We start from the raw sequence: 21,625 nt of genomic DNA, 5'->3' as shown, positions 1-21,625 counted from the left end.
TACCATGGTGGAAGGAGAGTTACAACCTTAGATCAAGTCTACTTGAAAATAATGCTAAGGTCATTAATATAGTACCTTTGAACATAATGTCTTTGATTTCGCATTTTCAACAAGAAGGTTTTTGTGGTCCTTGTAAAAAAATGAAGGTTATTACAGTCAGTGACTCTGTCAGCAACTAGTTCTCTACAAGAATAAGAATGTATGGACATCAGTTGGAACATCCAATAAAACGAGCCGATCTGACCCTAGGCGAAAAAGATTAGTCGAGCTGAGGTTAGTTTAATTGAGCTGATGTATAGTTCAGGTGAGCAAAATGACCTTTAAGTAAGTCAAAATTCAAATCCTTGACTCTACATCTGCTGCAGCTGGTGGGCAACTGTTTGGTTCTTCATGAAGATGAGTTAGGGTTAAATGTGTTTGAATAATTCAGATAAGCATGGATTTGACCACACCTAGGGTGAGCTATGTCCAAAGAGTTACGATTGTGAAGAAGTTACCAGGGGATATCTCTTTCTTTTCTACTTCTGCCATTCCCCTTAGTTGCACTCATGTACAATTACTTGCATCTTTCTCTTGGTGCAGTAAAGAATCCTTTTCGATGTTTCACAGATTAGGGTAGATATGGAGCCTATGACTTCAGAGATGAAGCCGGTTCAGAACAATGCACCGAGGAGACCTCGTATTCTGCTTGCAGCAAGTGGAAGTGTGGCTGCCATAAAGTTTGCCAATCTATGCCGTTCCTTTACTGAATGGGCTGAAGTTAAAGCGGTTGCTACAAAAGCTTCTCTTCATTTTATAGACAAAGCTTCACTTCCAGAAGATGTCATTCTTTATACTGATGAGGATGAATGGTCAACTTGGACGAAGATAGGTGACAGTGTGCTACACATCGAGCTCCGGAGGTGGGCCGATATTATGATTATTGCCCCTTTGTCAGCAAACACACTTGGGAAGGTGATGTATCTTTCTACATTTTTTAGATGCTCAAATCTTCTTTCATGATAACGCACGTTCTGCCGCAAAGACGCAATTTATTCCCTTATTCTAATTGACAACAGTATTACTGCTTAGTTCAGGTAATGCTTTAAAGCTTAATATAGGCAGTAAAAAGACAATTTATTGAAGATGCAACGAAATTGGGTTTGGCTGAGAAGAGTTTTGTAGCATGAGTTGCGAAATTCTCTGTGATACGGACTTGCAGAATTGTCAGATATTGCCAATGTGAATACTTCCATGATGGAAGGTGTTAAGAGAGATCGATACAATTTCCCATCTTATAGTTCTTGATTTGTTTGGTGTCGATAGATTATATTGTTTTCTACTTTGCAGATAAACTGATATATGCCTTCTGTACTGTAGATTGCTGGTGGACTATGTGATAACTTGTTAACCTGCATCGTACGAGCATGGGACTACGATAAACCCCTTTTCGTGGCACCAGCAATGAATACATTGATGTGGAATAATCCATTCACAGAAAAGCACCTTATGGTAATTGATGAGCTTGGGATATCTCTCATACCACCAGTATCAAAGAGACTAGCCTGTGGAGATTACGGGAATGGAGCAATGGCTGAACCGTCTCTGATCTATCAAGCTGTAAGAATCTATTATGACGCACAATTACGATCAGGTGGCAGCAACGTGGCGTGATCCACAGGTCATGAAATTTCATTCATCGGTTTGTACAAGTGATAGAAGTTGTTGAAATTCAGGACCAGGAGCCCAGCTGTGTTATTTTTCTCCTAAATTCTTCACCTCCCTAGCTACTTTCAATCAAGGTTCATGTTCATTTTTGTCGATAAAATGACATTATCACGTAACTGCTGTTACTAATGGATGTGATCATGATCATGAAAAAACAAATGTGTGTAATGGGGAAAATTGATGCAGCTGTTATTTGGTTATATATTTATTCCCCCTCCCTCGTCTGCATTCATTTTATTATTCAATAACAAAGATGTTTGGGCCAATTTGCGTGCAGTTCGACTATTTGACCAGATACTTGTTACCTTTTACCAATATAGGTGCCATATAACTCTTTTGATTGCATTCTTGGACTATCATAGAGCTTTTCTTTGGAGTTTAGTATTTTCAGTTCCCGTCTTTTTTACTTCAATGGTGTTTATGTATATTCCTGGTTTGAAAAATGTGTTGGAAACTAAGGTTGTCAACATGCTAAGTGTTGGAGAGGTTCTAAGATGGGCATTATCTACACCAGTACAGTTCATCATTGGTCAAAAATTCTATATCGGTGCCTATATTGCCTTAAGCCATGGTTATGCAAATATGGATGTTCTTATTGCATTAGGAACAAATGCAGCTTACTTTTATTCAGTCTATTCAGTATTAAGAGCTGCTACTTCTCCAGCTTTCAACGCTAGTGACTTTTTTGAGACTAGCTCGATGCTTATCTCGTTCATTCTACTTGGGAAATATCTGGAAGTTTTGGCTAGAGGAAAGACATCGGAGGCCATCGCCAAGCTCATGGATTTGGCCCCAAAGACTGCAACACTGTTAACAATAGATGATAAAGGCATTGTGGTAAATGAAAAAGAAGTTGATAGCAGATTGATACAAAAGAATGATGTGATTAAAACCATTCCAGGTTCAAAAGTAGCTTGTGATGGTCTTGTCATCTGGGGACAAAGCCATATAAATGAAAGCATGATAACAGGAGAATCTCGTCCGGTCACCAAAAGGACTGGCGACATAGTGATAGGAGGGACTTTGAATGAGAATGGGGTGTTACATATCAAGGCAGCAAAGGTTGGGTCAGAGACTGCTCTTTCACAGATTGTTCGGTTGGTTGAGTCAGCACAAATGGCTAAAGCTCCTGTGCAGAGATTTGCAGACCACATTTCCAAGTACTTTGTGCCTCTTGTGAGATAAAGCACCCCTTACATGTCATTGTTGTCTACGTATAACTATATAACTAACCAATTATATCTAGGTTTGGCTGAAAACTAGTGATTGATTCCAATTTCTCAGGTCATTGCTCTCTCATTTTGTACTTGGGTTTCTTGGTTTTTAGCTGGAATGTTTAAAGCTTATCCAAGAACTTGGATTCCTTCTTCTATGGATAGCTTTGAGCTTTCCCTGCAGTTCGGCATTTCTGTAATGGTGGTAGCCTGCCCCTGTGCACTCGGACTAGCTACTCCCACTGCCGTTATGGTCGGTACAGGAGTTGGCGCTTCCCTTGGTGTCCTTATTAAAGGTGGACAAGCATTGCAAAGTGCACAAGAGGTCTGAGTTCAAACTCTTTCTTCTTAATAACAATCCTAATTTTGTCAATGAACTTTGTTGTAAACTGTTTCATTCTACAGGTGAACTCTATAGTTTTTGACAAGACGGGCACTCTTACTATTTGTAAGCCTATGGTTGTCAATACTAGGCTTTTCAAAACTATGGTACCTCAAGAATTCTATGAACTTATAGCTGCTGCTGAGGTAGGATATTGTCTTGTTTACGATTCATCATTGGGAAGGTCAATTCATACCCTTAATAAAACTTAGCCTCTTCATAGTAAAACTAACATAAATGTTTAGTAGTAGCTATCTTTTGGAATTTGAAAGGATACAATGCCAAGAAAAGGAGATAGCTTAGTTACAAAAATGCCAACAATTTAAGTGTCTTCTACTGCATTTTGACTTGACAGGTAAATAGTGATCACCCCTTAGCCAAGGCAATTGTTGAGAACGCAAAAAAAATGAGAGGAAGTGAGGAGAAACTTATCTGGCCTGAAGCCTTGAACTTTGAGTCCATAACTGGTCAAGGTGTGAAGGCTATCATCTGCAACAAAGAAGTGATTGTGGGAAATAAGAGCTTGATGTTGGAGCAGGGCATTGCCATTCCAGTTGAAGCTGAAGAAGCATTAGCAGAAACAACAGGACTGGCTCAAACCGGCGTCCTTGTATCTATCGATAAAGAGGTGATAGGTGTTCTTGCCATTTCCGATCCATTGAAGCCAGAGGCTCCAGAAGTCATCTTCATTCTAAAATCCATGAACATTGAGAGTATGATAGTAACAGGCGACAACTGGGGAACAGCAAATGCCATAGCCAAGCAAGTTGGAATTGACTCAAAATATGTTGTTGCAGAAGCCAAACCTGAGCAGAAAGCTGAAAAAGTGAAGGAACTACAGGTAGAAGCTGATGTTTAGTTACTCTCAGCTTTTCATCATTCAAACATCTATCTTCTTCACATGCTTCAACTCTTCCAGTTAAGGGGTTAATCTCACGTATAGTCATTGAACTTTATCTGCTATAACAGCATAGTCATGAAACTATTTTTGTCACTTTAAAGTAACTTGATTTTACCCACTGTAACAGTAGAGTCGCAAAATTTATCACATTAAAGTAACTGAACTTACCCAATACAACGGGGTAAAGTCACTTAACTTTACCCACTATAACGACAAAACCTACCAATCAAGGTGAATTCACTGTTATAGTGAGTAAAGTTTGTGAATTTACTGTTATAGTGGGTAAGTTCAGTGACTTAAATATGACAAAAAGTAGTTTGTAATTTTTCAATGACCATACGTGAAACTAACTCCTAATGTTTAGTTACTGAGCTTTTCATCATTCAATCTATATCTTCTTCGCATGATTCAAATGTTCCATTTTAGTCGACCAGCATTTAGGCAAAGTTGTGGCAATGGTGGGAGATGGAGTGAATGACTCACCAGCACTCGTAGCTGCTGATGTAGGAATGTCGATTGGTGCAGGCACAGATATAGCAATTGAGGCAGCTGACATTGTTCTTATGAAGAGCAGCTTGAAAGATGTGATTACAGCAATCGATCTTTCCAAGAAAACCTTTAAGAGAATCCACCTCAATTACTTTTGGGCTTTGGGATATAACCTCCTCAGCATCCCAATTGCTGCTGGGGTTCTGTTCCCATTTACTGGTTTTCGCTTACCACCATGGATTGCTGGGGCTGCAATGGCTGCAATGGCTGCAATGGCTGCTTCTTCAGTGAGTGTTGTTTGCAGCTCTCTTTTGCTGAAGAAGTACAGAAAACCTAAGAAGCTGAACACTCTTGATTTATACAAAATCATTGTCGAGTAATTCTTGGCTGCTAACTTAGTAGCAAGCCAAACTCTTTAGATTTTTGGCCAATGGGAGAAAACAAATACAGCCAGTGGATTATTTTCTGTTAAGTCATATTCTTTATGTATTATGTTCAACAAGAAAAAACTGGGAAAGCAAATAAAGGACAATTGAAACAACTGGTTGGGCTCTTTTAAAAACCCCTTATATCAATCACTATAAGAAGTCATAATCTTGAATGCAATTCCAAACTCATACATCTGATACAGTAAAGTAATATAACAGATTTTATTGACAAGAATCAGGTCTCTCAACACTATTTTCTGGACCCAAAATATTCCGTTATGATCCTTCTCCATAGGAAACAACGAAGATGCACCAGAGAGGCGCTAGAAATAGTTCACTTGCAAGTGACATTCTTAGATAAAGTTCAAAATTCATACATTTGATACAGTGAAGAAATAACAGATGTATAGCCAAGATTAAGGGACTCTCAGCTTGAGTGATTACATATTTTGTGGACTATGATTATCACATTGTACAGTTATTTTATAAGGACAAATACATAAAGAAAATGAATCAGGCAAGCTTGGATCAGAATTCTCCTTCCTGTGTGAGCTTTCACATACACAATGTTTAGGAAATAGTTATCCCATTATCCGCCATGCTGCACGGTGATGCTGCGAGCACAATGCAGCGCCTGGCTCCTAATTGCTGTCTCACATCTTTGAATGCAAGTCAAGTTTTCTGCTCGATTGAGGAATGCTACTTCCTACAGCATCTCTTTGCTTTTGGAACTTCTCTTTAGCTTTGAAAAGGATTAAATGTACCTCTCCAAAATGAGGCTCCATGGCATTCTTTGTGTCATCAATCCACTTCAAAACTCTCTTGTATGGGCCGATTATCCGCTTATGATCCTTCTCATCCAGAACCTAAACTCAGCAGAAAAAAAGATTCCACAAAATGTGAGAACAAGGACTTTCTCCAAGTCCACTCGAGTGGATAGATTTTCATCCTAAGAACCACAACCTAGAGAAAATCATCATGTTGTCATCAGCTATACTAGTAAGGACCATTCAGAAGCATCTATAAGACACTTCATTATATAAAAAGATTTTGCCTGTTCAAATGAAAACGACTGGTTGACTGAAACTACTCATAGAGGAAGTGAGAGAACAAGTAGAGAACCAAGGAAAGGATGAGCGGAGGAAAAAATTGGTGGCCATGACCAGTATCTATAAGACTATAACCCTTTACCCCAATCTAAAGAAAATAGAATTATTATTACCTCTTTGTTTATTAGAATACAGACTTAAAAGGGTAACACTTATACCACCATGTGCATTATTATTGAATTTAAATGGAAGTTTGTATAAGCTGATGGAGGGGAAAGCAACAGTTAACACAGTTCTGAATGTCAATAACCACATTTTGAGAAAAAACAACTAAGTCATGGTTTTGCATGTACGCATCATTTTCCTCCAGGGGCAAGTTTCGACATGATAGTTTATTGAAAATATCTGCTTATAGAGAGCTCAAATAACATCCTAAACTCCTCTTGATGATTTATGCTTTGGATCAACAGATGTAAAGCAACAGCAGGAAAAGGGAAAATCTCTATACCTCAAGTTGCATAATCTCACAAACTAAGCTAAGATCTGCAATTGAAGGTTGGCCACTCCCAAGCAAAAACCGTCCTTTTTTCTGGAGCCAAACAGACTCGATCTTTGCAAGAGATGCTAAGAGGACTTTCTCAGCTTCTGCTGCTGCTTGTTGATTCAAAGGCAACCCAAATGCAGGAGCAAGAACAGTACTAAAGACATATACAGCTGAAAACATAAGCACTGCTTCAGAACACTGTAGGAAACAGCTAAAAGTGTGGCATATCAACAAGTAGTAATCACAAAACGTTTGGAAACGACAACTTAATCATAGTGTTTTAGTCACCTCCATTGTTGAATACAAAAGTCACCACGATTAAGTGGATAGACTCACAATTAGAGGTTTGAGAAAGGTAAATTGTTTCAATCACAAGAAACTACTATTAAGATAGTCCACGAAAATTGCAGGCTTGCAGCAACTGTCTAACATTAGGTTAGTAGCAAGAATCTTGGTAAAAAGCACTATAACAAGCCAGTTGTTCTTCTTTCAAAGTGATCATGCAAACAAAATTCCCCGATTAATCTCATTTTGGCTCGAAAAAACCAGCCTCCTCGTTAAATTAGCTCAGGTAAGGCTAAGGCAAAGTAAAAAATTACCAACTGGAAACAAAATAATCTCAATCTCTGATATAAGCACCTGCACCACGACGCAAGTTAGAGTGATGCCAATCCAACACAGAGTCGACCTTTGCTCTTTTGTATAAGTCAGCTGGGTACCTTCAATAGGACGGAGTAAGACACAAGACTTAATAGCAGCTAAACCCAGCATTTTTTATATGGAACTTAAGATATATATGAGAAAAATCACCAAATTTTCAATAACTACTCCCTCCGGTTCACAATAAGTGACCAATTTGCTTTTAGCACGCCCATTAAGAAAATACTAAATTCTATACAAAAATACCTACTATGACTAAACTACCCCTAATTAAACATTTAATGTGAGGAGTAAGAAAACTTTTTAGGGATATGTACATATGCGTTATTTTGTAAAAACAAATTGAATACTTTCTTGATTACATAACTGAACACTTATTTTGAACCAAAATGAAAAAGCAAATTGGTCACTTATTGTGAACCGGAGGGAGTATTGAATTATGAATCCATAACTTTAAATGTGCAATGGGTCTAGCGATGAGAACATAAAAATTGAAACTACCAAGTTTAAACCGTGGACCTGCTCGGGTCATGTTCCATGTCAAGAAGAAGAGCTTTAAAGGGTACTCATTTCCATGATAAAAAACATTTGATTCAGGTATTAGTGGAAAACCTGAAGTTGCTGCACTTACCAATGATCTGCAACTCCTGGAAATGCACAAGCCAGATATCTAAGAATTGCATGACTGCAAGCAGACAAAATTAGTTAGCTAGCTTTTAAACGTATCAAACATAAAAGATAATTTAACACAGTCCTGTCTCCGTAGTAGTTACTTGTGCCTGCATTGTACTAGCACACCACATATCAATCTTCACAAAAACGTTCTAAACTTAACAGAATTTTTGCTTCTTGTAGGATATATGCACAGGTGAACACATCAAACTATGAACTTCTACATGAATAAATCACTAAATATTAAGCTTTAGGATGCATGCAACACATACAAAGAAAAATAATCATCGACAAAGTTGTAATATTGGAAAATGCAAAAAATTTCAGCTCAAGCTGAAAATTACCTTTCAAAAAGCTTAAATCTTCCATCCATTATAGCTGGTACTTGCTTCAAGGGGTTAACTTCTGAAGATGAATTCACAGGAAACTATTGAAATTATCTTGAAATTAAGTACTAATAAATAATAATTTAGAAACATTTTTTTAGGAAAAAGTAGAGTTAATAAAATGACAAACCTTTAAATTCAGGAGACAAGTGCTGGCGTTTGGAGAGGTTTATGTAGACCTCCTCAAAGTCTATCCCATTTAACCTTTAAAAAAAACTAATCTTTAGAAACTCTATTTTGAAAACTAGAAACAAGAATAAAGAGTATCCCCAAAAAATAATACCAAGAAAAATTAAAATTAATCATTAACAACCACATTATAAGCTTTGAAGCTAGAAAAAAGAATTATGGGAATTCAACGAAAACAAGAAAATTTTCTCGCCACTTAACTCTCTGGTAATCATTAAAAAACTCCATTTTGAGCTTTGAAATTAGAAACATAATTAAGAGTATTCAAGGAAAATTAATAATAAAAACCTCCTTCTTGAGATTCAAAAATACTTACAAAACTAAGGGTGTTCAAACAAAAATTATACTATTTTACTTTTTGGAGAATTACTCATTAAAACTCCATTTTGAGTTTTGAAATTAGAAACAAAATAAAGATTATTCAAAAAAATAAAAACTTTCTGTCCCTTTTAACCAATTAAAAAAATCTCATTATGAGCTTCAAAACTGCATATAAAATTAAGTGTGTTCAGAGAAAAAAATACTATCCCATCTAACCTGTTGGAGAATTAATCATTACAACTACATTTTGAGCTTTAAAACTAGCAAAAAATGAAGGGTATTCAAGGAAAAGAAGAAAAGATTGAATCTTGATTTCAAGGAGAGAAATTATTAAAGAAAAAATACTTACTTGCAGAAGATGAGAAGTGCACGAGAAGGTTGGGACATACGATCTACGTATAATTTCAGCGTCATCTTTTTCAATCAATGTTTTATTGCTGCAACTGCTAAGTTTGCTAAATTTATAGTGTTGAGAAATGGAATTAGCGCCACAGCTAAATTTGCTGCGGTTGGCGTTGGTAGCTAAGGTGGGATCCACCTTTACGGGTCAGATAAGGTTGTGGTCCAATATTGGTTGGGGCTTGCTAAGCCCATTTATCTTGGGCAACCTTTATGCAGTAAAAATGGCACGGGCTAGCCAATTTTTGAATTTGTAATTGAAAAATAGTCAGTGTTTACAAAGTTATTGAAAAATAGTCACTATTTTTCTGCAAAATAAAAAATCCAGCATAATATACTAGAGATTGGAGCACCTATTTATAAACTTCCAGCATATTATGCTGGACCGATATATTATACTAGAACTCCAGTATATTATGCTGAAAGTCCAATATATTATGCTGGAAATCCGGTATAGTTATGCTGGAACTCTAATATAATATACTGGAGTATTTTTCGGATTCTGAACAGTGTTTTCGGTAAAAATAGCACGGTATAACCAGTTTTCGGACTGGTCATTCAAAAATAGCCAGCGTTTACGAAGCCAATGAAAAATAACCACTATTTTGCTGCAACAGAGACCGGTCCATCATAATATACTGGATTCTGGTGCACCTGTGTATGAACTCCAGCATATTATGCTGGATCGGTATACTTTGCTGACTCTAGTATAATATATTGGAGACTGGAGCACCGGTGCTCCAAACTCCAATATATTATACTGGACAATTATACTTGCTGGAAATCCAGTATATTATGCTGGAGTTCTAGTGTACTTATGCTGGAACTCCATCATATTATGTTGGAGTTCCAGCATACTTATTCTGAACTCCAGCATAATATGCTAGAGTTCAAGCATACTTATGCTGGAACTCCAGTATAATATACTGGCGTATTTTCTGGGTTTTGAATAGTGTTTTTGCTCAGATTTATTTACATAAAAAGTGGCTAAAATTCGATTACTTTTAAAACTGGGCTATTTTTGAACGACCAGTTGTAAATCTGGCTATTTTTGAATTTCTTTCGTTCAGGTTTTCTTTATATAAAAAGTGATTAAATTGCAATTACTTTTGAAACTGTGATTATTTTTGAATGACCGCTTGTAAATGTGGTTATTTTTTAATTTTGCTAAAATACTGAAGTATATGATAAGTAGCACTTACAAAAAGCTATTAAAAGCACAAAAGTTATTCTTTGTGTATCCCGCCCTTTGAAAGACTACAATTGATTGGCGCCGGACTCCAACTCCGATAATCGTTGGTGTTTCTAAGACATTGTCGGACTATGCCGGAGCAAGTATAACAAAGTATACTTTGTTGGGTTTCAAAAATATTTAAGCTCAAGTCTCGGTAACTTTTTGTACTTCCACTTAGCTACTTTATTTTGGTATTTTCAACATAAAACTATTATTCTTGGCTCTTGCTACTGTTGATCTATTTTCGAGATCTCACTCAATTGAGCTACGCCCTTGGTTTTTCATCTTCTGGGTTTAAATTTGCTGAAAATCTTTGCTCAATTAGGTAAATTTTCTTCTCTATATCTTACTCTTCTTGAGCTTCAATTGTTAAAGATTCTTTTCTTACACTTCTTGTGCTTCAATTTTGTAGGATTCATTCTTTTTTTCGTTGGTAGTTGTTTTCCAATTTTATGGGAGTTGATTTTGTTTTTTATTTTATTTTGTAATTGGTATGTTTAATTATGCATTGGTGGTGATAACTGGTCTCTTATGATTATGCAAAAGTTCATTTCCTTGTTTAGGGAAATATTATATTATATGTTTCAAGATTGTGATTGTAAAGATTCATTCTTTATTTAGACTTGTTAGAGAACCTCTAATATTATTATTATTAATTTATATATAAATATTTAACTTAGTTTTCACTTTTATTTTATTTGGTATATGATAATATTAGTTGAGAAGGAGAGTCTTGGAACAACATTAAAGTTATCTCAGTGTGATTTATGTATCACGGGTTCGACATATGAAATCAGCCACGGGCGCTTGTGTCAAGGTAGGCTGCCTTCATCAAACCCCTTAGGGTGTGGCCATTCCCCAGATTCTGCGTGAACGCGGGATGCTTCGTGCACTGAGCTGCTCTTTTATTATATGAGTTGAGCTTAAATGAAGAAGTAACGACTGAGGATTCATATAGTCGAACCAATTTGTTTGGACTGAGACATAGTTGATGTTGTTGTTGTTTAGTGGGAAGAAGGGGTGGCAAATGGGCGGGTCGGATATGAGCGAGTCAAAATGGGTAATTTAAAAAACGGATAAATAATCCGACCCGACCCATAATTGAGATGGATAAAAACGGATTTTTCCGGCGGATAATATGGATATCCATATTATCCATGAATTCTTAAATATGTTTACTTATGAGAGAATTCCTAGTCTTCCAAGCTTGAGGAACCCCAATTTGAGGCTTTACAAATGTAAAAGTTAAACACATTAGTTATCCATTGGTTATCCATTTGGTTAACCATTTTCTAAGTGGATAATATGGTTCTTTATCCATATTCGACCCGTTTTTAAATGGATCATTATCCAACCCATTTTTGGATGGATAATATGGGTGGATAACTGTTTTGTTTTAACCATTTTGCCACTTCTAGTGGGAAGTTATCTGTTTCAAGTAGTGATTGTAAAAATTTGTTATTTGTTTAGTGAAATGTTATCTATTTCAAGGTTTTGATAGTTAACCAATACTCATTTGGAACTGGCCAGAGTTAAGATTAATTTGTACATTGTACCTCATAGGAGTATCTCTATTAGTATGTCTTATTGAACTGTGCTTAGTGATGTTTTTTGGTCAGAAACTTATATATTGTATAGGGATGTATTTGAGTTTTGGTGAACATTTAGTTTCTGTGAACCCCTAATTAACCTTAACAGATAAATTATTTAGTGTTAAAATGAGACTGGTTCAAGTAGAGCACAATGGATACAGAGAATTCATGTAGCTTATCCCACTAGCTTTCTCTTTTTTGGATGATGGCGGTGCCCGGGCTAGCTTGCACGTACCTCAACTATTCCACCGGGCACCTTCTAGCTCCCACCTGTACAGGGCCTATCCCACTAGTTTGGGATTGAGATCTAGTTGATTATTGATCACCTTTTTCTTTCTCTTTTCTTTTTTTGGCGGGTGGGGATTACGAGCTCTCTCTTCTCCCCACCACCTTTTTAAAATTTTAAGATAAAGAAGTAAAAGATTTTGGCAATATAGGCTTGGAGTGAACTGTGATGTTATTTAAAACTAAAGAAATGAGCAAGTATGTATGTGTTTTTTTTTGTTTTTTTTTGGGAGGGGGGGGGAGAGATTAGGAACTGATGAAATTACTGATATATTTCAAAACAACAAATAAATACAAAGAAGCAACTAAGGATGGACAGTTGTTTGATGTAGCTTACCCCAGATAGGTTGGAACTGAGATATTGTTGATTGAACTAAGCAGATTCACTAAAAAATCATATATTTTTAGTACATATGCAGGGTTGTTTTCCTGTGTGCCTTCTCAATCTATTCTAGATGGTGAAAAAGAATGACGGCTTAGTATGCAGATTTGGTTGTTTGTCAGTTTCATATTGACATTTTTCTTTTTGAATGACCATTTGATTTGACTCTCTACATATCATGGATGGGTCATGTCCTTTTGTCTGTTCAGATCTTAATGTTGTTGTGGTGGAAAAATTTGAAAATTTGTCCTTTTTATTAAACAAAGTTTTAAAATTTCACTCATAAAAGAGAAACACTTGTCTCAGGTTCAAATCCCACCGGAGACAAAAAAAATTTAGTTAATTTTTTCCCATCTATCCAAGCCTTGGTGGATAGAGTTACCTAGTACCTATCCCTGGTGGGAGGTGGGAGGTATCCCGTGAAATTAGTCGAGGTACGTGCAAGCTGGCCTGGACACAACGGTTTTCAAAAAAAACAAAACAAAGGGAAACACTTTGATGTGATAACCTCTTGTTAGTGCCAAAATTTTATTATGGAGTTAGACTAGAAGGGATTGGGCCTTGAAAGTCAAAGATGGTAGCCAGACTCAGGCAGTTGACCTATAGGCCATCACAAAATATTGGCCAAGCCCCCACAACACTTCAGAAAGAAATTGAGGGTGACACCTAGATCCAATCCATGAAGCCCCAAGACAAGTTTAAACCGCACCTTTAAAGATGAGAAATCTAGAATTACCATGGTGGAAGGAAAGTTACAACCTTAGATCAAGTCTACTTGAAAATAATGCTAAGGTCATTAATATAGTACCTTTGAACATAATGACTTTGATTTCGCATTTTCAACAAGAAGGTTTTTGTGGTCCTTATAAAAAAATGAAGGTTATTACCGTCAGTGACTCTGTCAGCAACTAGTTCTCTACAAGAATAAGAATGTATGGACATCAGTTGGAACATCCAATAAAACGAGCCGATCTGACCCTAGGCGAAAAAGATTAGTCGAGTTGAGGTTAGTTTAATTAAGCTGATGTATAGTTCAGGTGAGCAAAATGATCTTTAAGTAAGTCAAAATTCAAATCCTTGACTCTACATATGCTGCAGCTAGTGGGCAACTGTTTGGTTCTTCATGAAGATGAGTTAGGGTTACATGTGTTTGAATAATTCAGATTAGCATGGATTTGACCATACCTAGGGTGAGCTATGTCCAAAGAGTTACGATTGTGAAGAAGTTACCAGGGGATATCTCTTTCTTTTCTACTTCTGCCATTCCCCTTAGTTGCACTCATGTACAATTACTTGCATCTTTCTCTTGGTGCAGTAAAGAATCCTTTTCGATGTTTCACAGATTAGGGTAGATATGGAGCCTATGACTTCAAAGATGAAGCCGGTTCAGAACAATGCACCGAGGAGACCTCGTATTCTGCTTGCAGCAAGTGGAAGTGTGGCTGCTATAAAGTTTGCCAATCTATGCCGTTCCTTTACTGAATGGGCTGAAGTTAAAGCGGTTGCTACAAAAGCTTCTCTTCATTTTATAGACAAAGCTTCACTTCCAGAAGATGTCATTCTTTATACTGATGAGGATGAATGGTCAACTTGGACGAAGATAGGTGACAGTGTGCTACACATCGAGCTCCGGAGGTGGGCCGATATTATGATTATTGCCCCTTTGTCAGCAAACACACTTGGGAAGGTGATGTATCTTTCTACATTTTTTAGATGCTCAAATCTTCTTTCATGATAACGCACGTTCTGCCGCAAAGACGCAATTTATTCCCTTATTCTAATTGACAACAATATTACTGCTTAGTTCAGGTAATGCTTTAAAGCTTAATATAGGCAGTAAAAAGACAATTTATTGAAGATGCAACGAAATTGGGTTTGGCTGAGAAGAGTTTTGTAGCATGTGTTGCGAAATTCTCTGTGATACGGACTTGCAGAATTGTCAGATATTGCCAATGTGAATACTTCCATGATGGAAGGTGTTAAGAGAGATCGATACAATTTCCCATCTTATAGTTCTTGATTTGTTTGGTGTCGATAGATTATATTGTTTTCTACTTTGCAGATAAACTGATATATGCCTTCTGTACTGTAGATTGCTGGTGGACTATGTGATAACTTGTTAACCTGCATCGTACGAGCATGGGACTACGATAAACCCCTTTTCGTGGCACCAGCAATGAATACATTGATGTGGAATAATCCATTCACAGAAAAGCACCTTATGGTAATTGATGAGCTTGGGATATCTCTCATACCACCAGTATCAAAGAGACTAGCCTGTGGAGATTACGGGAATGGAGCAATGGCTGAACCGTCTCTGATCTATCAGGCTATTAATTTGAGGTAGCACGTAACAACAAACTTAATTTGATAACTTATAAAAGTCGATTATTTACATTAACAGGTAATTAGCCTTTAAAAATGAAAATTGAGTAATTTACGTGTTTCCTATTTCGGGTTATACATGCATTATAAGTTGCGGATAAGGTGTGTTTGTTTTCTTGACAGGTTTCTATTAGTTAATATAATTTAATTTAATTTTTATGTGTGGTTATATTAATGTTTGTCTTTTTGTGACCATTTGTGGATCTCCTAGGGTGGCATTGTATACTGCTAAAATTGGGCCCACCCGATTTTACCGATTGATCGAAACCAGGGAATGATCGAGGATCAGCCCCATAGCATATCTGGCTGAGATATGAGGATAAGACACTGAGCTTGGGATTCAAGATACTTAGCAAGATCGAAACCAGTAATGATCGAGGTAGAACGAGATAGACGTACAACAAGACCCAAGATATCATGATAATGGAAAGGCGAGATATTCGTGATCGGTCGAAGATCATGATGGAAATCTCGGAACAGATCAAGTCAAGGACGGTTGTTTAGATAATCATGATCTCCATCTGTAATTAGAATTTTATCTTAATAGGATTCCTCCACTATAAAAAGGGGGTCCTAATCACTTTGTAAGCACCTTACATTGACGCATATAAAAATAAGACAATTTTCTGTTTCTCTTGTTCATCAGTTCAATTCATAATTCTACTCTCAGTTTGAGGGTAACATAGCTCGAGGGCTGAATTGCACTTCAATACTGGTTTATTTTATTTTTTTTGTTTATTTTCATTATTAACCGTCATATTTATCAACTGGTGCTGGGTGAAATTACGTATCCTTAAAACCACATATAAGTTTAATAATTATCTGATTTTAAGGGTAAACAGTTTGGCGCCCAACGTGGGGCTAAGGATAATAGTGATTGCTTGGTATAAATTCTCATAACACACACTGCTTTACGCTTGTTCTTGTAAGTATCTTTAATTTCAGGATCAACATGTCAAACTCTCAAGTAGCACCCACACATACAGACAATAGCCTTGGCTTCCACGGCGAAAATGATAACATAACCACCCCGGGAAACGGAGTGCCTCCAGTCAACCCTAATGGACCTCCGGCCGTGGACCCAATTGACGTCAGAACGCACAGAGCGATGAAGAAGGAGGAATTAACCTTCGAACGATATTTGAGATGTTGCAGACTCAACAAGCTGCGATAGCACAACTCCAAAACCAGAATCGAGCACCAAGCAGAATCGAGCTCGAGCCATTGCAAGAAGTTGTTCTTAGAGCCGAATCAGTGCCAAAGAGATCGAACGAGAGAGAATCGGAGACTAATCCCACTATCGTAAAAATGCTCGAGGAACTGACGAAGTAAATCGAGACAGGGAAAAGAAGATCGAGGAAAATGATAAGAATGTGAAAACTTATAACTCCAGGGTCGACCAAATCCCGAGGGTACCACAGATATTGAAAGGACTTGATTCCAAAAAGTTTGTCCAAAAACCTTTCCCCCAAGTGCGACTCCGAAGCCAATCCCAAAGAAATTCTGTATGCCCTAGATTTCGAAGTATAACGGGACGACAGATCCAAACGAGCACGTCACCTCATATACGTGCGCCATTAAGGGACATGACCTGGAAGATGACGAGATTGAATCTATGTTACTGAAGAAATTCGGAGAAATTATATCGAAGGGTGCCACAATTTACCACCTAATTCTGTTGATTCATTTGGTATGCTTGCAGATTCTTTTGTGAAGGTGCACGCTGGAGCTATTAAGGTTGCAACTAGAAAATCGGACCTATTTAAGGTAAGGCAAAAAGGCAACGAGATGCTCAGGGAATTTGTATCTCGATTTTAAATGAAACGGATGAATTTGCCACCGGTCACTAATGATTGGGCTGTTCAAGCCTTCCCTCAAGGTCTCAATGAATGAAGTTCCATAGCTTCGCAATAATTAAAGGTGAATTTGATCGAATATCCAGCTGTCACCTGGTCCGATGTGCATAATCGATATCAGTCGAAGATTAGGGTCGAAGACGATCAGCTGGGGGGTCCGATTGGTTTGATTTATCCCAACAGGTCCGTGGATAGAGTTAAAAGGGACGTTGATGGGGAATCACGATCGAACAGAGACCAATACCAGCCATACGGTAGAGATTGAAGAAATAACGGGCCAGGGCGCAACCCTGTTCGAAATGATAGAAGGAATGATCGGGGATAGAGCTCCCGAGGGCTCATGAGCAAGAGTGGTTTCGATAGAGATACCAGGTCCAAAGAAGCACCTCGATTGTCAGAATATAACTTCAGACCTTAAAATAGAAGATTGCATAAATAGAAGATTGCAGACAGCTAAGAGAGGAAGTAGCCCGATTATTCAATAAGGGGAACCTTTGAGAATTCTTAAGTGATCGAGCCAAGAACCACTTCAAAAACAGAGATTCAAATAGACAGAACGAGCATGAAGAGCCACAACATGTGATTCGCATGATCGTTGGAGGAGTCGATATTCCTCAAGGACCGGTATTTAAACACACCAAGGTGACAATCACAAGGGAAAAGTGAACTCGGGACTACTTACCAAAAGAAACCTTTTCTTTCAGCGACGAAGATGCAGAAGGGATCGAACAACCTCACAACGATGCACTGGTAATATCTATCCTTATGAATAAAATTCAAGATAAACGTGTGTCGATTGATCCAGGTATCTCGGCAAACATTATTCGATCAAGGGTCGTAGAGCAACTCGACCTCCAAGATCAAATTGTGTCCGCAGCTCGAGTACTTAACGGTTTCAACATGGCAAGTGAAACCACCAAAGGGGAAATCATTTTGCCAGTAAATGTGGCCGGGACCATCCAAGAAACAAAGTTCCATGTGATCGAATGTGACATGAGGTACGATGCACTGCTCGGAAGGCCTTGGATCCATAACATGAGGGCAGTGCCCTCGATGCTTCATCAAGTCCTGAAGTTCCCAACATCAAAAGGAATCAAAACGGTGTATGATGAACAACCCACCACCAAAGAAATGTTTGCAATTGACGAAGTAGTACCGGCATCGACGCTTTCATCAATAAAGGGATCGTAGTCGAAGGGAAAGCAGGTAGTCAAATAGCAACCACAGTCACCGGCCTCGGCCCGATTGGAGGAGAAGGAAACTTTTGAGAATGATGATTATATGATACCTCGAACCTTCATAATCCCCGGTGATTCTGATGCAACGAAGTTGACGGTCGAAGAGCTGGAACAAATCATACTTATCGAGCATCTGCCTGATCGAAAGGTATACCTGGGCACGGGATTAACTCCCCAACTCAGGAAAAAACTCCTTCAATTTCTTTTAGATAACATAGATTTTTTTTGCTTGGTCCCATCTCGATATGACAGGGATCCCACCAGAGATCACTACCCATCGATTGAGATTGGATCCGAAGTTCCGTCCAGTAAAGCAAAAGAAAAGGCCCCAGTCTGAGGTTAAGCATACATTCATCAAGGATGAGGTAACCAAACTTCTCAAAAGAGGCTCCATTCAGGAAGTAAAATATCCGGAATGGTTAGAAAATGTAGTGGTAGTCTCTAAGAAGGAAAATAAGCTTAGAATGTGCATAGACTACAAGGATTTGAACAAGACCTGCCCTAACGATTCTTTTCCTTTGCCTAACATCGATCACATGATCGATGCCACGGCCGGTCATGAGATTCTCAATTTTCTTGATGCCTACTCTGTAGACATGTGATTTTTGACCCTCCCCGAAATTTCACCCGTTTTAGCATGTAAATATTTAGTTTAAGCCTAATATCGCTATTTTAGCTAATTTTGACTCTTTTACTTTATTTCAACACAAAAAAAATAAAAATTACAAAAAATATTTTAGTTTACGTATCTTTCATAAATTTAAATAAAAAATATACAAAAATAGTACCTTATCTTTATTTTTATATAATCTTGAAAACACAAAAAATAGTTCTATGTTTTATAGTTTAGTTCAATTAATTAAAATTAGTTTTATATTTTAATTGTACATAATTTTAGAAGGAGGAATTAGTTTTAGGTTGGTTTATCCCGTCTTTATAAATTTTGTAGTCCATTTTTCTAGTCTTGGACCAATTACCTAGCCCATAATTGCTAGGCCCATACTGCTAACCTGATCCGTATCCTATATGATAATAGTACCTAACACCTAAATAGACCAAAAAAAAAAACTCTGGGAAAAAAGGCTGAAAAGCTGCGCAAAAAAGAGACCCACCCCCTAAAGATCATCATCTTCCTCACACACCCCATCTCACAGAAAAACAAAAACCCATCTGCTTCTACACTCCATCAACAATCAGACCCCCTTTATTTCAAGCTGACCCCTTTTTCTTCTTCAACTCGCCGGAAACTGGCGACGGAAGTTTGTTTCTTCAATGGAGTTCGTTTAAAGCTCGTGGAGAGTTCGTTTGGGGGTCGACTAAATTTCAAGTTCGTCGTTCCATTTAGAGTAACGTTTCTATTGAGATCGAGTCCCATTTAAGCCTGTTCAGGTCGCTGGCTCTATTCGTTGGGTCTGTTCAGTTCCGTTCGAGATTCCGGCGAGATTTTCTGGCTTAGATCTTGTTCGCGGTCCTGTTCGTTCCGTCGATTAGCATTTTCAGATTGTAAGTCAATTAAATTTTAGATTAATCGAGGTTTATCCTTTCTTCTCCCTCTGTTTCAGGTGTTATTCTTATGTGATTGACTCCGTAAAGAATTGAATTTCATGGAAGTTTACTTTGTGTTCATCTCTGTGTTGAATTTTTTCGGAAGAGTATAAAATTGTGTCCGATTGTGTCTGTGTTGAGTTTTTCCGGTAGAATCTCTTGAAACTTGAAGAAATATGAACTGTTTGAATATGTTCTTAGTTTAGCGTTGAGTATTCAAATCTATGACGAAATTTATCACATGGAATGCAATGATCTGAGGGTATTTTCAAAATCGGAATGTTGAAAAAGCTGTGTGTTTGTACATTGAAATGCCGCCTCGTGATTTGTTTTCGTACAACAGTATGATTTCAAGGTTGATTCAGGTAGGGAATGTAGAAGGTGCTAAAATGGATTTTTGAATCTATGGAGCATTGAGATGTGGTGACATGGAATTCCGTGATCACGGTGTATGTCAAAAACGGATTTTTAGATGAAGCAGTTGATGTATTTTGCGGGCATGCCTATAAAAGATGTTTCTTTTGAATCTTATCATTGCTGGTTTGGTAGAGTTCACGGAGCCTAGAATTAGATTAAGAGATAAATATACTTGAAGAACTAATTAAAGATCAACTTTGAGTAGGTCAATGAGATAATAAACAACTCTCGAACATCCGTAGTTTACTTTAGTTGAGTACAATCCTTTGAAATTACAATCGAAGTGTGCCGTGCCGAACAAAAAATCTCAATTGCATGACCCTCGTTTAATTAATTTTGCTTGTCCTTAGAAATCGAGGCGTGCCATTTAGTTGAATTTTCCATGGCCCTCACAAATTTGAAATTGCGTAGTTGCTTTTATCGTGTAATTTGAATTAACTTCCTTAAACTCGGGTGTGCATTTATGTGACCCAAATCCAAATCTCAATAACGTTAGATAAAATGTGTCGTGGACCGCGGGTGCATTTATGTGACGTGGTTCAAGACATGTTTTAGATGACGTTGAATCTCCCTAAAATTAATTAAAAGCGGTTAATAATTTAAAATTATACCATAGGCTAAAACATGTTTAAAATCAGATAATAGGCCAATTATAACAGTTGAGTGACCGTGCTAGAATCATGAAACTCGGGAATGCCTAATACCTTCTCCCGGGTTAACAGAATTCCTTACCCGGATTTCTGTGTTCGCGGACTGTAATACAAAGTCAATCTTTTCCTTGATTCGGGATTTGAACCGGTGACTTGGGACACCATAAATTATCCCAAGTGGCGACTCTGAATTTTACATAAAAATAATCCCGTTTCGATTGTCATTTTAAGTTGGAAAAACTCCCTTATACTCCCCTTCCGGAGGTGTAGGTAAAAAGGAGGTGTGACATACTCCAGATGCAATCAAATACGAATGAACCTGGAGGATCGGGAAAAGAATTTGTTTATTACCAAATACAGCACATATTGTTATAATGTAATGTCATTCGGACTAAAAAATGCTGGTGCAACTTATCAATGCCTACTAAATCGAATGTTCGAAGAACAAATAGGGAAATCTATGGAAGTTTATATTGATGACATGCTAGTTAAGCCCCTACGAGCAGAGGACCATTTGAAATATTTGCAGGAGACTTTCGACATTCTAAGGAGGTACAACATGAAACTCAACCCAGAAAAGTGTGCATTCGGGGTTGGCTCGGGTAAATTTCTCGGCTTTATGGTGTTCAATTGGAGGATCAAGATCAACCCCGATAAAATCAAAGTTATCGAGGATATCAAAGCCGTGGATAATGTGAAG

General features: G+C 37.6%; 4 protein-coding genes across 7 annotated transcripts; 3 read left to right on the top strand and 1 right to left on the bottom strand.

Annotated features, from left to right (window-relative positions):
* The first annotated feature begins 621 nt into the window (after positions 1 to 621).
* Positions 622 to 1,653, top strand: LOC142164606 (phosphopantothenoylcysteine decarboxylase HAL3-like). The gene is made up of 3 exons (XM_075222652.1): positions 622 to 954; positions 1,101 to 1,160; positions 1,360 to 1,653. Exons 1-3 carry the CDS (start codon positions 622 to 624, stop codon positions 1,651 to 1,653), a joined length of 687 nt encoding a protein of 228 aa, XP_075078753.1.
* On the top strand, positions 971 to 5,234 carry LOC142166907 (putative copper-transporting ATPase HMA5). Of its 3 annotated transcripts, none has more exons than XM_075226718.1 (6): positions 971 to 1,243; positions 1,360 to 2,883; positions 2,992 to 3,246; positions 3,327 to 3,449; positions 3,659 to 4,144; positions 4,639 to 5,234. In XM_075226718.1, exons 2-6 carry the CDS (start codon positions 1,888 to 1,890, stop codon positions 5,071 to 5,073), a joined length of 2,295 nt encoding a protein of 764 aa, XP_075082819.1. In that variant the 5' UTR covers positions 971 to 1,243; positions 1,360 to 1,887; the 3' UTR covers positions 5,074 to 5,234. The 3 variants fall into 3 exon arrangements, with proteins under 3 accessions (XP_075082819.1, XP_075082894.1, XP_075082848.1); XM_075226793.1 differs by having other exon boundaries at positions 972 to 1,243; positions 4,730 to 5,234; XM_075226747.1 differs by having other exon boundaries at positions 972 to 1,243; positions 4,631 to 4,781.
* Positions 5,235 to 5,440: 206 nt separating this feature from the next.
* LOC107784129 (glutathione S-transferase T1) lies at positions 5,441 to 9,448 on the bottom strand. Of its 2 annotated transcripts, none has more exons than XM_075226879.1 (7): positions 9,292 to 9,448; positions 8,563 to 8,636; positions 8,391 to 8,451; positions 8,006 to 8,059; positions 7,314 to 7,433; positions 6,679 to 6,884; positions 5,441 to 5,987 (listed from the first exon to the last, which is right to left on the bottom strand). In XM_075226879.1, the coding sequence occupies exons 3-7, from the start codon at positions 8,413 to 8,415 to the stop codon at positions 5,775 to 5,777; spliced, it is 618 nt and encodes a 205-aa protein (XP_075082980.1). In that variant the 5' UTR covers positions 8,416 to 8,451; positions 8,563 to 8,636; positions 9,292 to 9,448; the 3' UTR covers positions 5,441 to 5,774. The 2 variants fall into 2 exon arrangements, with proteins under 2 accessions (XP_075082980.1, XP_075082934.1); XM_075226833.1 differs by having other exon boundaries at positions 7,354 to 7,433.
* A 4,576-nt stretch (positions 9,449 to 14,024) lies between these two features.
* LOC107762248 (phosphopantothenoylcysteine decarboxylase HAL3) lies at positions 14,025 to 15,181 on the top strand. Its single transcript, XM_016580898.2, has 2 exons — positions 14,025 to 14,521; positions 14,927 to 15,181. Exons 1-2 carry the CDS (start codon positions 14,189 to 14,191, stop codon positions 15,179 to 15,181), a joined length of 588 nt encoding a protein of 195 aa, XP_016436384.2. The 5' UTR covers positions 14,025 to 14,188.
* Positions 15,182 to 21,625: the final 6,444 nt, after the last annotated feature.

This window comes from Nicotiana tabacum, chromosome 1 (assembly GCF_000715075.1).
Source record: "Nicotiana tabacum cultivar K326 chromosome 1, ASM71507v2, whole genome shotgun sequence".
Classification (NCBI taxonomy): domain Eukaryota; kingdom Viridiplantae; phylum Streptophyta; class Magnoliopsida; order Solanales; family Solanaceae; genus Nicotiana; species Nicotiana tabacum.
This window is presented reverse-complemented; position numbering and strand designations above follow the sequence as displayed.

Excerpts from the sequence above, each read along its gene's own strand:
- LOC142166907 (XM_075226718.1), top strand. The coding sequence starts at position 1,888 with ATGCAGCTGTTATTTGGTTATATATTTATTCCCCCTCCCTCGTCTGCA. Across the intron at positions 2,884-2,991 it reads CCAAGTACTTTGTGCCTCTT|GTCATTGCTCTCTCATTTTG; the intron begins GTGAGATAAAGC and ends CCAATTTCTCAG. Across the intron at positions 3,247-3,326 it reads CATTGCAAAGTGCACAAGAG|GTGAACTCTATAGTTTTTGA; the intron begins GTCTGAGTTCAA and ends TTCATTCTACAG.
- LOC142164606 (XM_075222652.1), top strand. The coding sequence starts at position 622 with ATGGAGCCTATGACTTCAGAGATGAAGCCGGTTCAGAACAATGCACCG. Across the intron at positions 955-1,100 it reads CAGCAAACACACTTGGGAAG|GCAGTAAAAAGACAATTTAT; the intron begins GTGATGTATCTT and ends AGCTTAATATAG. Across the intron at positions 1,161-1,359 it reads GTTTGGCTGAGAAGAGTTTT|ATTGCTGGTGGACTATGTGA; the intron begins GTAGCATGAGTT and ends TCTGTACTGTAG.
- LOC107784129 (XM_075226833.1), bottom strand. The coding sequence starts at position 9,356 with ATGACGCTGAAATTATACGTAGATCGTATGTCCCAACCTTCTCGTGCA. Across the intron at positions 8,060-8,390 it reads AGATTTAAGCTTTTTGAAAG|TCATGCAATTCTTAGATATC; the intron begins GTAATTTTCAGC and ends GTCTGCTTGCAG. Across the intron at positions 5,988-6,678 it reads GTGAGATTATGCAACTTGAG|GTTCTGGATGAGAAGGATCA; the intron begins GTATAGAGATTT and ends TGCTGAGTTTAG.
- LOC107762248 (XM_016580898.2), top strand. The coding sequence starts at position 14,189 with ATGGAGCCTATGACTTCAAAGATGAAGCCGGTTCAGAACAATGCACCG. Across the intron at positions 14,522-14,926 it reads CAGCAAACACACTTGGGAAG|ATTGCTGGTGGACTATGTGA; the intron begins GTGATGTATCTT and ends TCTGTACTGTAG.